This window comes from Argiope bruennichi, chromosome 5 (genome assembly GCF_947563725.1).
Source record: "Argiope bruennichi chromosome 5, qqArgBrue1.1, whole genome shotgun sequence".
In the NCBI taxonomy this organism is placed as follows: domain Eukaryota; kingdom Metazoa; phylum Arthropoda; class Arachnida; order Araneae; family Araneidae; genus Argiope; species Argiope bruennichi.
Window position 1 is genome coordinate 3073394 of NC_079155.1, and position 15696 is coordinate 3089089.

General features: G+C 24.8%; 1 protein-coding gene across 2 annotated transcripts in view; it reads right to left on the reverse strand.

The window, feature by feature from the left end:
- The window catches only part of LOC129969193 (focadhesin-like), a 62858-nt gene that overhangs the window by 25032 nt on the left and 22130 nt on the right, over positions 1–15696 (reverse strand). For both annotated transcript variants that reach the window (XM_056083633.1, XM_056083634.1), the window contains 7 exons: positions 14526–14584; positions 14199–14415; positions 10409–10553; positions 7544–7729; positions 5197–5506; positions 3019–3060; positions 1444–1669 (listed from right to left, as the gene is read on the reverse strand). In XM_056083633.1, coding sequence (XP_055939608.1) covers positions 1444–1669; positions 3019–3060; positions 5197–5506; positions 7544–7729; positions 10409–10553; positions 14199–14415; positions 14526–14584 — 1185 coding nt within the window. The remainder of the gene's footprint in view (positions 1–1443; positions 1670–3018; positions 3061–5196; positions 5507–7543; positions 7730–10408; positions 10554–14198; positions 14416–14525; positions 14585–15696) is intronic.

Genomic DNA, 15696 nt, shown 5'->3' on the forward strand with positions numbered 1-15696 from the left:
GGGGTTTTCCCTTTGATGGATTTCAAAGGGAAAAAAATTCGAGATTAAGGCAGTGTGCCAAATTCTGTCCTGCATTTATTGCTGTTGCTCTGTGTGTGTATGCGAGAGAGAGAGAGACTCAGTCTTTATACAAAGATTCATGAAAATGTAGAGGATGACTTTTTTTCAAACCATTGCAATATTTCCCCTTTATATACTTCGTATATGGCATTAAAAAAATGTATCTTTACAAAATACATTAAAAATTAATTTTTTTAATTTTATAAAAATTAAGAAAAATGCTGCCTGGGAATGTCATTAAAAAGCTGTTCTCAACAATTTAAAGAATGTACAAAAAAGATTGTATTATTATACACTTTATTAAGCAATTCCTCTATTAAAATTTTAATTAGTTTGCAGTAATTACAGTTACTTCATTTTTTTAAATTTTGTAGTAATTGCAGTTAGTTAAATTTTTAATTTAATTTAATTAATTTACAGTAATTTACATTTTGAAGAACACTTTTTTTTCCAGTATGGTCATGTACAAACAATTATTTGCCAATTTTAGAATGCAATAGAATTTTAAGTATAGTTGATGACAACATAGTTTCACCGTTGAAAGATTTGAAATGAGCTATACTTATTACTCTATTACCATCTGTTTCAGATGAACAAAAATTGATAATGCAGAAGTCAAGAAGGAAAAGAATATATGGGTTCAAGTAAACAATGGTGAAATTTTAACCGAAGAAAACTGGAATAAAATGCCCACAAGAAGAAAAAGGTGCAAAGAAAAAAATTAAACACATTGAAGAAAAAATTAATAAAAAGTAGAACAACTGTAGACAATGAGTTATTACAAAGTATTTTTATAGGATACTGGCTGTTAGTAAAATATAAAGGAAAAAAATCAAACAAGTTGTTGATAAAATAGAAGATATGATGTCAGTAAAATATCTAAGAAAGTTTTAAAATTAGAAACTATTGCACTCTTTCTAAAAATGATGCAATTGAATGTCAGATATTTTGAAGAGCAAAATTCTTAAATAATAAACTATCTATCAAATTATAATACTTTTCTGTGTATTCTTTTATTAATTAAGATCTTTTTATCCAATGACTATTCACTTTATCTATCCTAAAGAGTAATGTGATTCATATAACATATAAAAATAAATGCATCCTAAGATTGCTTTAACTCAACTCCCCTCTCCCTAAAGTTTAATACAAAATGTTTTTAATACTGTTATTTAAAATAACAAGAAAAAAAAGAGCAAAGTTTTATAACAATTTTTTAAAACTTATAGTCCATTAAAGTTAAAATAAAAAATGGTGACTTTTTAGAATACTTTATCTTAACTGATCCTTATCTATAGATAAGTAAATTGAAAATAATTTATAATATTAATACAATAAAGTACTTATAGGTTCCCCAATTTATTATTAATGAATCATACTTACTGTAAGCAGCCAGCTATGTACTTTTCCTTTAGTTTTATAATTAGATATCATAGCACAAATAACTGTTTCAGTATATTCTGTTGCAAAAACTTGGTGGTTGGTGTAACTTTCATTATCATCCGATAAAGCTTTTGTGCTATCATCAAGACTGGCTTGAAATTTATTTGAAGCTTGAATAAGACCAGATATTGCAAAAATAGCATTTGCATGAGATGTAGGTGCATTTCTAATGAAAGAAAAAAGAATAATTTGATTCAAACCACTATAAAAGGCATTATAAATAAGCAGTTTTTTAAATTCTCAAAATCCCATCTCTATAGACAATGAAATAAAAATAACAACATGATACACATATGGTATAAAAGAAAGAAAGATACAATACAATAGCAATAAGTTATAAAAAAATGCATGAAATACAGAAATTATTACAGACAATATTTGAAAAGATTAAACTATTACACAATTCAATAATTAGAAGCACCAAGCTCCTTTTATTAAGGCAAAACCCTTTTAATGTTACCTATATTTATAAAATAGTTGACAAAACCACAGAATCAGTACCCAATTTACAATTACTGTATCAATTTCTACTTTTGATATAAAAGCTCATGATCTCTAGATATTTGATGAATGATTATCTGCTATCCAACACCCCTCATTTCTGAGAGAAATCTGAATAACACTACTTCAATATACATTAATTAAAGAGGGAAACACTTATAGAGTCTTCAGCCACACCCACTGTATCTGTTTCTCAAATTTTTATTTCATAGGAAAACTCTAGACACTTAGATATGTCATTGATCTTACTATTATCTTTTGTCCTCAAAAGATATTGCAAAACAAAATTTTGACAGAGTACCTAACCAAATCAACTTAAACGACATAGTTACTTTTATTCACTATATTGCCATTTTGCAGATTTGCCCTAGCAAAGTTAATCATGCAGAATGCCCTACACTTACAGTGTAAGAATAATTTTAAATTATATTTTCTTTTGTAATAATAGTATGCAATCTATGAAAGTTGTTTGGCATAGTTAAATTAATACTATTAATGTGATGGATGCAGAAGGCAGTCAGCTAATTTTAAAATATATTTACATATAATGATAACTATGCAGTATACTTTATATATAAGTTAAAAAACGAATTAATAAAAAATAAACATGTTATATAAACATAAATATTTATGTATATATGTTATATATACATAAATAAACATGTTACATATACAAAATACATTATATATACATGTTATATATACATATTTTATAAAGAAATTGCATAAAATATTTCGCAAATGGTGATGAAAATGAAAATATTTTTACCAAGCCTATTTTTTTAAAAGATAAAATATGAAATAAATATATATTTCTTCATAAAGTACTTGCTGAATATCACAAAGAAAAGAAAAGTAAGAAAAAAAGAAGTATCACAAAGAAATGAAAGTAGGAAAAAAATACATGTTGCTAAAAAAAAAAAAAAAAAAAAACTTAGCCAATAATAATGAAAAACATATGAACACTTAACATAATACAGTATAATAAAAATTGAATACCACAAAGAAACTTACTTCACACTTGTTTTGATAACACTTAGAAGACGATCTCTTACCCTAATTTTAAAATAAGAATAATGCGTTTAGTTTAGGTAAGAAACTTCAAATTTTCTTTTGCAGAGAATAAAAGCAAAATTATTAAAAAATGAAAGCAGATTAGAGTTTCAAAAAGAACAATCATATGATTTTCAATACTTTTTCAAAATTTAAAGCATGAAATAAATGCTATCCAGATTTTCAAAATTAAATGGATTGTTAAAGTCATAGGGTAGTTTTAAGAGTTGATAAATAGAATTTGTGTTTCACCTTTAACCAAATTAAACTGGAAGTTTTAAGTTTGTTTCATACTTCCTATTTTTTAAATAAAAATTATGAATTTTAATTTAAAACTTTAGATTTCAATTAAGAATAGTAATGGTATTATGTTATTAATTGTGTTACAATGCCATCAAGATGCATTTTTTGAGACTTTATAATAGCACTGTTACTGCAAAAATTAATCGTTAAATGATATTAACAATTATTCTTATGCTAACACTGAATGGTGTATAACATTGGATGGTGTTGATACTTGTATGTAACTTGTCTGGTGTAAAAAAATATGAAAGAAGAATAATTTCAGAGTATTATTTAATATAAAAAAAGTAAAAGAAAGAAAAATTTCAACATTTTGAGTAGCTGATGTTTTGGAAAATAGTAATTATCTAGCTATGAATAGTTGACAATCATTATATTTTAAAACATGTAGAGATTATAAAGATAAATAAAGAATTGTATAGTTAAAAGAAACAGTATGGAACAGAGAAGTATAATCTAGTAACATTCAGCATTTTATGCATATTATATTTTAGCTATAGCTAATAGCCATTTAATATAACATTGAATAACTACAGTTCAACAAGTTTTTTAATTGATGCTAAAGAAATCAAATTTTCATATCAATTTTTTTCTTAATCTGACTTTAGAGTTAACTCATTTACAGGACTGTGGTTTTATTCTGTGTTTTTTGCAATTTCTTACATAATATTTATTTTTATCATAAATAATCTAAAGACTTTTTTTAAATTTTATATGAACTTTAATAAAAACTTTTCTTGAAATTCACAAGCATACTTCTTTTTATCCAGCAGCTTTTATTATGGCACGACACTGACATTAGAGAAGATTCCTTGCTGTTATCATTATTGGTGCCCATAAGTTGTATGACAAAGAGACTACTTATGCAATGCTCTATAATCTTTTCTCTCCCTTAATCCAATGATCGAGTACATCCAGATTTGTTAATTTATTGACATATTAAAATTTCGTCCTTTGTGAAAATATTGTTTGAATGAAAATTTTTGTGATAAATCTTACAATCACATCAAAACTTAAATATTTCTTTTAAATTATAAAAATAATAATATTTCTGTGATACATTATAAATCAAGGTGAAAAAAAAAGTGGTTGTAATGATTTAAATGGGTAAAAAATATATATTTTTATTTTGTAAATATCAATAACTTTATGAATTTTAGTAATGATTTTATCTAATACATAACAAGGATAAACCTTATTCAAAAATGAATTTTGATTATACTGACATATAATATTCAAACATTTTTAATTTTAAATAAATGATGTAGAACTTATTTCGTAAATAAGCTGTAATATTTTTTAAAAATATTTATAGTAATTTTAGTTATACTAACCCATTAATTACAATTCTCAAACAGCTACTATTTGGATATCTATTTACAACATGGAGATATGAAGCAAAATATTGAGAGTAATAAAGACAGTAACATTAACAATTCTTCAAATTTTTAATAACTTTCAAAGGTTTCAGATGTTTGAAAATTTGGTTGATACATTTTATTTATCATCATTTAAATCCTTTTATTTTTATTAATCCTTTTATTTTTCAATACTTTTTCTAAATTTAAAGCATGAAATAAATGCTTTACTTTAGAGATTGTGAAAAGAAATCGAAAAGAATCATGCACTTCAAAATTTTTAATCTCATTAACACTTTTAAAATACTTTTTATTTCATCTAACAAACAGTCGTGCTAATAATGCCATGCTTTCCATAGTATTAAATTTTTGTTCAATGGATTGAACATCAAAACAGATTTATGCTTTGAAAATGATACCTATGTTATTGTGCTGCACTACTATATCTTGAAAGGGCAATTTATAGCAAATAACTTACCACAACCATGCACATTTACACTGTAAATTAAACTCCTCTGGGGTGAATTCACGATGGCCAAGACTTCTCTGTAAATCTAGTTCAGCTTTACGGGATTCTTCACATGTGAAAAAGGCTCGCTCCATGAAAGCTCCCCAAGCAGAAGGAAGAAGAATACATCTATGCCAATCTGTAGTATCAATGTTTACTTCATTGAGAAGTACACTAAGTACTTGCTCAAAGAAACGAGATTGTGATGCTAAGGATCTTTTAATTGGCTCACCATCTTTTCCTATTTCTAGAGGAGGTTCATAACTCAACAATACTCCAACTAAATTCAAATGAGCCAACATATACTAATTAAAAGTAAGCAGTTTTTATTGATGCATAAGTTTATTACCAAATTAATTTTAAATAATTATGATAAAAATATTTAAAGCTAAACAAAGAGCATAATTATTACTCATTTCGTCATTAAAAAAGATTCAAAATATATTATCAGTTGCATAAAGTTAATGCCGATTGCAGAAACCAAATAAGTGAAATTAGTAGATAATAGGGAAATAAAATCTAATTAACTCAGAGTTTCCAACAGCATCAACAGTTCTAATCTTTGTTTTCACATGTACCTCTGCTTTATGAAACAAGAAGCAACTTATAAGTCAGTCCAGCTAATAACAAGGCAAAGAATGCAGTATAAAGTATGATTTTAAACATTATTATTTCTTTTTAAATCTTTCAATAAGATTTTTTTTAAAAATGATATTCTTTTCATTATAATTACCTATAGAGTTTAGCACCAGAAGATATTATGTGAGCAACTATGGAATTTAAGTATTTATAGCAATTTTTATAAAGCACTTAAAAAAATCTAACATAAGTTATCATTTCAATTATGGCATAGAAGTGAATGAATTCGAAATTTTAAACTTATATGTATTTTTTGTTGCTGTTGTTCATTAAAGATAAGCTTTTTCTGAAATATAATTTAAAGCAAGGTAAGGGATAGAAATATAAGTAAGGTAAATATAAAATCAGATACATTTTCAGCAAAATAATAACTTTTAGATTCCAACCACCTCAGATAGCAAATAATATTTCTTTGCATAATAGGATTCATTTAAGGGAATGAATTTGAAGGTACATTCTTCCTCATTATCAAATATTAAGGTTTCTTCATATTATATATATTTGTGTATGTATGTGTATGAAAAGAATACGATATAAATATAATGGTATCACTCGCTTGAATCATTAAAGCCTAAAAAAAATAAAATCTGGGTTTTAAAGGCTCTTTATAATAAAATAATACACTAATAAAAGAAAAATACAGAGAGCAAAATAGTAACTAAATTTGCAAATTCTTTTTTCCTATAAGAGTTTTTGCCCTTAGTTATTTTCTTTCTGAATTTTTTTTCTCATAAATTAATTTATTATATTATCAAAAAGAGGATTCAAAATAAAGTTTCATTTTTTTTCAGGGTTTAATGACCCAGGAAATGTTATTACATAACCATATCAGAAACAGTTAAACAGATTCTTAATAATTAATAAAAGGCATATATGCAGAACAATTAAACAGATGATACAGAAACTGGCATCAATTAAAATGGTGATAAAATATTATACAATATATAATTTCAGAATAAATTAGTTAAAAAAATTGTCTTTGAACTTTTATTTCAAATAATGGCAATTTCCTTATTAAATGCTCATTTTTTTAAAAAAAATTATGTATCAAATATTTATACACTTTTGAAACTTATTTAAGCTTTACACAAATTAGTAAAAAGATTCATTAGATCTGAAAACAGAATTTCTAAGCATAATATATTTATAGAAATTACGATATATTTATTGGTATTAAAATTTGTACCATGTTCAATGGCATAGATCATGCAAAAAAATTAGAAACGGCGATTGTGAAGCAAGTTAATCATAATTTTTAAGATATATCATCAATCTAACAAAATGCTCATGAGTTTCCTATAGAATCAACCAATAATAAATTATTAGATGAAGTAGACTCTGTAAAATTCCACAATTCCAAATAAATTATATTAAAATCCAAATAATAATAATAATAATTTAATTATGGTTAACATAAAACCTGAGGTCTTATTATGATTTTTAAATAAAAAGCAAAGTAATTTTAGAATTAAGTTAGAATTCTAAAAATATTCAAACACATAATACACTAAACACTAAAAAAATTATTATGTTATTTATAATTATAAAGCATAAAATTAAAATTTGTTTTTAATAATATAAATAATATATGGAAAGTTTTTAAATTGTAATCCAATAATTGTAAAGAAAAAGTAAGCATAAAAAGTCAAAAGCAGACTAATGAATCATTAATTCTTACCTGCTATATTTTTTTGAAGAGTTGGAGCTTTTCTAGCTTCAAATTGACTGCATAAGAATTTAGGAACTTTAGACAAAGAATCATTTGTGTTTTGACGTTTCTGTAAATGCTTTCTTTGACTATATGCACTTCTGGGAAGTTCTTCAATTTCATGTTTGATAAGTGAATTCAAAAATTTAGAATACCCTATTAATATAAATTTGTTGTCAATCACTTAAATAAATAATTTTGAAAACAAATGTTATCTTATTTTTCAAAAAAATACTTTTATCATAGAATAAAAAATGAAAATAAAAACCATATTGACAGCTTAGTTAAAATAGTAACAACTTTACTTAATATATATATATATATATATCTGCAATTAGGAATACAGTGATAATATTAAATAAGAATAAAACAGTCTCAACTTTAAACTAAGCTTAGTAGTTAAATAATTAAGAAACTGAAATTTTTCACAGCAACATTAGGTTACGAAAGGTCAATATCTATAATTCAGTAGTTCAAATTACTGTCTGAGTAACCATTATACTATCTGGACAAGCATAAACCACTACATGGATTCAATAAGAATTGATATATACATATTAATAATTAATTGGATTATGTATAACATGAGACATTGGAAAAATAGTTGTGCATTAGTTAAAAATATTCAGAAAAATTTATAATAAGTGCATGAATCAAAAACTGAAAGATATTCAAACACAAAAGAAAAGTTTCATTTTAATACAAACTAAACCTAAAATTAAACATAGATTTAATTTGAATTTTATAATTTCTTCAAGTTCGTATTGACCGAAAGTTAGAGAAGTAGTCTTTAAAAGTCATTTACAATATAGACTAGATTATGCAACATTAATAGGAGGGCAGGGAATTATTTTCACAATATTCTCAAATGAATTTAAAGATGTTTCTCAATAAATGTTTTTATGTTATTTAAAAGCAATTTAATACTCTATAAACTGACAAAATTATTCTAAAATATTTTATGCATAATGCATACATGAGATAAGCAGAAAAATTCAAACAGAAAATATTTTAAATATCCATATTCATTTCTACCATGCAATCAGAATAGATAGATTAGTACTAAAGAATATATGTGAAAACAAGATCCAATAACAAACAGAATACAAGATTTAGCCTAAGTTATATTTATTTTCTTTTCCTTTTATTTCCCTCCCCCAGCACAATTTACTTGTTTCCACTAAAAAAAAAAAAAAAAAAAAAAAAAAAAAAAAAGATAATTCTGCTTTAACTAAGCTACTTCTTAAAAGTGTCTCAATTTTTTTTTTTTTTTTTTGAAGGAACATGAATTCACTTTAAATCTATCAATGCTTAGTCACTTTATTAGTATTTCAGTTTAATTAATTTAGTATTTATGACTATTATTATTGATAGAATAAATAAGTATAGATTTAAAAAAAAATGGAGAAGTTTAATACATCTTCATACAATGCACATATTTCAGTGACCTACAGCATTTCGCTATTGAAAATGAAGCCATTAAAAGTGGTGACTATATTGTTACCACAGTTTCCTCTTCCAACTATTTTATGCTGAATATTGATAAATATAATGTTTAATGGATATAAAACCGATTTAGATTTGTGCGCATAAATACCTATAATAAAATAAATCGAACTTGCATCCATAAAATTTTATGTAAATTACAAACAAATTATAATGTTTGATATTCAAAGTGATAGGTAAAGTCCTTTTAATTTTAAAATACCTTGCATAGTCAGGAATTAATGATAAATATTTATAGTAAAATGATTATACTGAATTTGAGACAAATTACGCAATTCCTAACAGTGAAATAAGGAAGTTACAAAGGATTTCAAAAACTAAAGGAAAATCACCAAAATGCTCCATTAAAACTTTGTTTACTCCATACCATAATAAAAAGTCAGGAAAAAGTTGCATAGAGTTATCTTTAAAGTGGTGGAGATTGTTGATTAAAATTATGAGCTTTCCTTGACTTCAAAAAATTTGTCTTGAATTGATAAATATATTCTCCTCATCTCACCCTTTTGGTGAATTTTTGTTTATTTTATTTTTTTTTCATTGCTTAAATTTCACCTTCCATTTCTTAGCTCAGAAAATCTGTATTGTAATATTTGAGAACATATTTTTCAAGCATAGCTTATTTCAATCTACAAAAAGGTTCATAATTTTAACTGCATATATATATCAGCCAATTTTGTAATTAAAAGAAGCATTTCTCTAAGTTTATTATGGTATAGTACACATTTTTCTGATTGGAATTTTTGGCCAATTTCCTTTAATTTTTGAATTATTTTATGTAACTACCGTATTTTGTCACTAGGGATGCTGTCTCAATAAATCCAGCAGAGTCATTTTATTATAAATGCATGTTATTTTCCTGGCTATACAAGAGGCTGTTTTAAGTTTGAAAGATTTAACTAATTATCCTATATATATTATTTCAGAAAAAGACGATTTATGTTACCAGTTTACAAATAAATGATATCACAAACATTTTATAAGTTTTTTCAATTACTGTTTCACACTGTGCCTGTGCAACAATTTTTAAGTTAATGGGAAATGTTAAAAATAAATTTCTTTAAACAGACAAAATTTTCAAATTTAGAATAATACATTTAAGTAAAATTTAGAGAAATCATGTATTATAAGGAAATAAAGGAAATTTGAATTTTGAAAAACACACACCAACAGACAAGAAAATATAAAAAAAGTTTATTTCAACAAATAAAAGAATTATTATAACAACAGTTCCAAAAATAACAACAACAATTTAAAAGTTATTTTACTCAAACATTTCTTATAAAATATATCATTAGATAATTCTAAAATGGGCAATACATATCAATCTACCTTTTAAAATAATATCATTTTCTAAACTTTTCAATAAGTCTAAATAACAGTATCCAGGGATATATGTTAGGACATCTTCAGGTAATTTACCCATTTCAAATGGTGTTGTTTTCATACTAGGTGGAAGTTGTAGATTGGTTTTAGCCTTTAAAAAAAATATTATTAGGTTAATAATAAGTTAAGCAGATTATGACTTACGTCAGAAATTAAAAAAAGTACATTAAATTAAATTGAACTTTTATCATAATAATAATTATTATTATCACAAAATTATAAAAGCATATTAAAGAAATTTAAATAACCTCAAAAGACTACCACTTCTTTATTGTAGTTTGAAGAAATTAATTGAATGATCCACACCATTATGACTCTGGTGGGAAGTAAAGTCCTAATAGCTATCTATCAATGGACATCCTATAACCTTTCTTGTAGAAGGTAGGTCCCATCATTGTTACAGAGGTAGACGACTCCACAACATTACTTTATCCATCAAGGATATGAGAACCAATAATCTAACTAGAAGTATTTCATCCCCATTTTTGGGGTGCCCTCTGGTGAGACCATTTAACTTTTAAGTTAAAAAAAATGAATAGCCATTTGCAGTTAGATATTTACATACACTAATATATATTTATAAGTAGACAGAAAATTCTAACATTATCTATTCATTTTTTCAGCTAATGAACTTTATTTAAAATAAAAAAATAAAATCATACTAAAATAATCATTAGAGATTTATAAAACTTTGTAAAAATGAATTAAATAGAAAAGCTGAACATCTGCCATAATAAAATAAATTTCAAATAAACTACATATTTCAAATGAAATCTTAAATTGGAACACTAAAGGAATTTTAAAAATATATATAAATATTCAATTTATTAAACATCATTGTGACTAATTTTCAACTTTGCAAATTATAAAATGGTAATTTTAAATATTAAGAGGAAATTTGCAAATTTGACTAGTAATAAAATACCAGAAAGTTGGTTTCATTCTCTTAGTATCAGGATATGATGTTCTATGCAATAAATTGTGTTGCAACTGTCTTATCAACTATTTCTTCTTAAATTTTTAAAATGAGGAGTTTTTTTTTTTTTTTTTTTTTTGCTACAATTTTAGAGAAGTAACTAACACAAACTTTCACAAAACTTCAATATGCAATTTTTTTAACATTTGAAATTAATTTAATTTAGTTGCTTAAATGTCCTATTACACAATGGATAGTTTAGATTGAATGTCATTAATTATGAGATAATTGTGTTAAATAAATTTGCATTTCTCTGTCAAAACCTGCACAACTCATCAATTGATAGACATACAGTGCATGTTCAATTTAATATTCACCCAGGTTTAACATAAAGTGGAATCAGAACTTGAATTCATGACCTCAATAGCAAAAACTGAGGATCTGTCTGTAGAGCTAACTGTGGCTCTTCAGAATTTTGCTATTTACCTTACAGCTTAAAGAATTTGGTGAAAATAAGACCACCAAAAGAAAGATGCCTATGATGACAAATATATGAAATTTAAAACAATAAACTATACATATTGTAAAATTTTATTTTACAGCACAATGAATAATGTTTAATATTCAAATAAATGTACAATTGTGAAAAAAAAATTAAAAAAAAAAGGCCACCCAGATTTATTTTACATTGATCATTTTACATGAACCCTAATAATAGCAATTTAAAGCTAGTAAAATATAAGACACTTTGCCTAAATTATTTATAAGAAATTTTTTACATATTGAAAATTTAAAATTTTAACATATTTTTATTACATTAGTTATAACATATTAACATTTAAAATGTTAAATAACACCTTTTTTTTTATGTCTTTCTCCATGGAAAAATTACTCTGAATACAAATTTTATCATGCTTGTATCAGAAGATATTTGACACTTTCTATTAAAGATCTGTCATAAACATTTATAAAGTTGGAATCTATATGTCAAAACAGATTGCTAATTTCTGCACTACTGCTGACAAAATATTTACTGCAAAAATCTCTACAAAAAGTTTATTCTTTTCTGCAAAGAAATATTCAAGAGCACTTAAAGATTTATTCAAATTACATCGAAATCTCAATTTCCATCATGATGAAAGCATGAAAGTGGAAAGTTTTTCAGTATGAGCAAAACAAATAAAATTTAATAATTTTTTTTACTGTTTAGAAGATATTGATTTTAAAGTTAAAATTAATAATTTACCAATAGAGAAAGAGAAAGAAATTGGCTTTTACTCTTTTTCTGCTTCATTCCTGTATTTTCTATCATCGTTGCCTACTATTTAAATAGATATGAAAAGATATACAATTTTATTTTATGTGCATACGGAAAGAGAGTGCACTCCATTCACTGATAAATGTAAATCAGTTTTTTTTTTTACATGCTGAAAAGTTAATGTTTTATGTAAATTCTTTTTTTATTTCAAAACTTATTATATAAAGACAATATACAGGATACATACGTGTTGCAGATATGGAACACAAACCGTAGAATATCATTTTAGATGAAAAATAAAGATATAAATAATAAATGATTGAACATCATAATTGCACTTTTTAAGCTATTATTTATCCCATATTTTGCTACATCTGATAAAATATAAATTTGAAAACACATATAACATTATATGCAATTATAAGAACAATTAAATATAAATAACTATGAGAATATACATATTATAAATAACTATGAGAATATACATATTATATATATACACACACACATAAATATACATATTATTCCAAAAGATGACTTTTACAAAGACTAAAGAAAATTAAATTAAAGTCTCATGATATTTGATTAAAAAAATGCTTGATCAGTAATATTCAAATGTCAAAATACTATTGACATTTTAAAATTTATGAATGCGCTCCTAAATACATTATTTTAAAAGCAATAGATAAAACTTAATATAACAGGAAAACTACTTGTGCGAATTAGTTGAAATTTTGTGACAGAATGATCTTGTCTTTCAATTTATGTCCAAATTTTTGTGTACTGCTATTAAAAAATTTTCAATTTTTTCATACATTAAAAATTATTTTTTAATGAAAAATATGTGTTCAAAATGTGTAGAAAATCTTATACTTTCATAAAAAAAAAAGAGTTTAAGTCAATAACTATATTATATTTTAAGATATGAATAAAAGTTCAAAATTTTATTTTAACAGTAGAAGAACAAAATTTTGATAACTCATAATTTTGAAACAAATATATCTAAATATTTGAAACTGATTTCCGAGAAGAATATTTGATACGGTTTTGAAATTTGATGAGAAAAATGTTAGTTGCCACATGAAATTTCAAAGCTTCTTCTTGTTTCAGTCTAAAGGTATACTCTAATACAATTTTTAATTCAAACATCTTTAAAAGTATGCCCATTCCTTTCTTATAATGTTTTTTTTTAATGATTACATGATGAATAATACCAGAATAAAGCTGGACGGCTCCCCCCCCCGAAAATTGTACTACATAATTTATATTTTTAACACATCATGTTGTTAATATAAATGCAAACTGTAAAATGTTAAAAATCAATTTTTTTTCAATTCTGCTTCATAGGGTGCATATAATAGTTTCCACTTCCTCAGCAATAATGCATATGATAGCAATGCTTACCATCTTAATTTGTTTCATAATCTGAAGAGTTAGTAATTGCAATGTATATAAAATGTATAATTTGTTAATTGATTTTTTTGCTAACTAACAAATTTCATGTATTCATTAGCTTGCATTATACTAATGATGTAATCACAAGAGTTATATTATGAACTTACAGGAGGAGGTAGTTGTTTCAGTATGTGACAATCCAGAGGGAATTTTGATAATGTCGTGTATGCCTCAGCAACAGCTTCCGGTGGCATTGCTCCAGCTGAAATTCGTTTCCAGATACTAGTAGCAATTTCACTCATAAACTTATCATATTCACAGGATTTAACTTGCAGGTCAGGAACCAAAGCAAGGAGTTTATACATTCGGCAAGTGATCAAAGCTCTGTTAAGTGGAATAAAAATGGATGAAAATAAAATAACTGAATAATTTATAGAATATATTGAAAAGAAGATTATGAGATGGAAAAACATTCAGACTATTAATATACTAACCTTCGGTCTCTGCTTAACTTTGGACCCAGCATTTTCCAAGTAGACCTAAGATCAGTAATCTAATAAAAAAAATTTCTTTAAAACAACTTACTATTTTCTACCCAGTTTCATAAAATATACATATGCAATAGATTTAATGACTTTTTCAAAATTTTATTTTTGTAGAATTTAAAATACTGAATCAAAAGAATTATGGATTAGCTTAAAAAGTTACATCCAAACAGTTACTTAGTAAGTCACAAAAATGCCACTCAAATCTGAAAAAAAAAAAAAAAAAAAAAAAAAAATCCCTGTGTTTTTTCAGTACATACATGCAATATAAAAGGAAATACAAGCAACAATTTCCCATTATTCAAAACAATTTTCCATTATAGTATACTAAAAGAATGTTTATATATACACACAGAAAAAACAATTTCGTTTTACTTATTGATTAGAATTTATCAAGACAAAAATTTACATACTGAGGGAGAAATAGAGATCATATCTAATGTTCTTTAATTATAAGTCAGACAAAAGTAAGAACTTGGATGAAATAAAACAGAATAACATTTTTACAAATATGATACAAACCATTTAATGGTTACTTAACAAAAATCATTATGTAGCAAGATTACTTTTTTCATTTTTGCTTATTCATATATCTGGGCACAAATTTTTGCAATTTCTGCAGATTTTTCAGCCATCCATTTAAGTTTTTTTTTTTTCCAACAATTTTATTTGCAATGCTGCTTTGAGTTTGTTGAACTCCTTTTTTTCTGCTCTTCTAACGCTTCTTAATACCTCACGTATTCATTTAGCACACTGAGGCAAATCTTTTCGGAAATTGGAACATTTAAAACACCTCCATAAAAGTTTATGATATCATACACAGTTCTTAGCCCAATGAAAGAATCTTCTTTCAGATTTTCAATAAGCATATCCTAGTTGATACTAAATCCATTTTCCACAGCCACATTTGCAATATGGCAACATAAGATTTATTTTTACTTCACAAAAATCACAAAATTCTCTGGACTTCAAAATATTAGAACAGAAAACATCTAAATGAATTTTTCGTTCAATGAATCAAGCTGTTTTTTATATTCATTTTTTTTTAGTTTTTTTTTTCAAAAAAATTTCAAATTGAATATTTATAATGTTCTGTACATACCAGGAAAATTTGAGCACT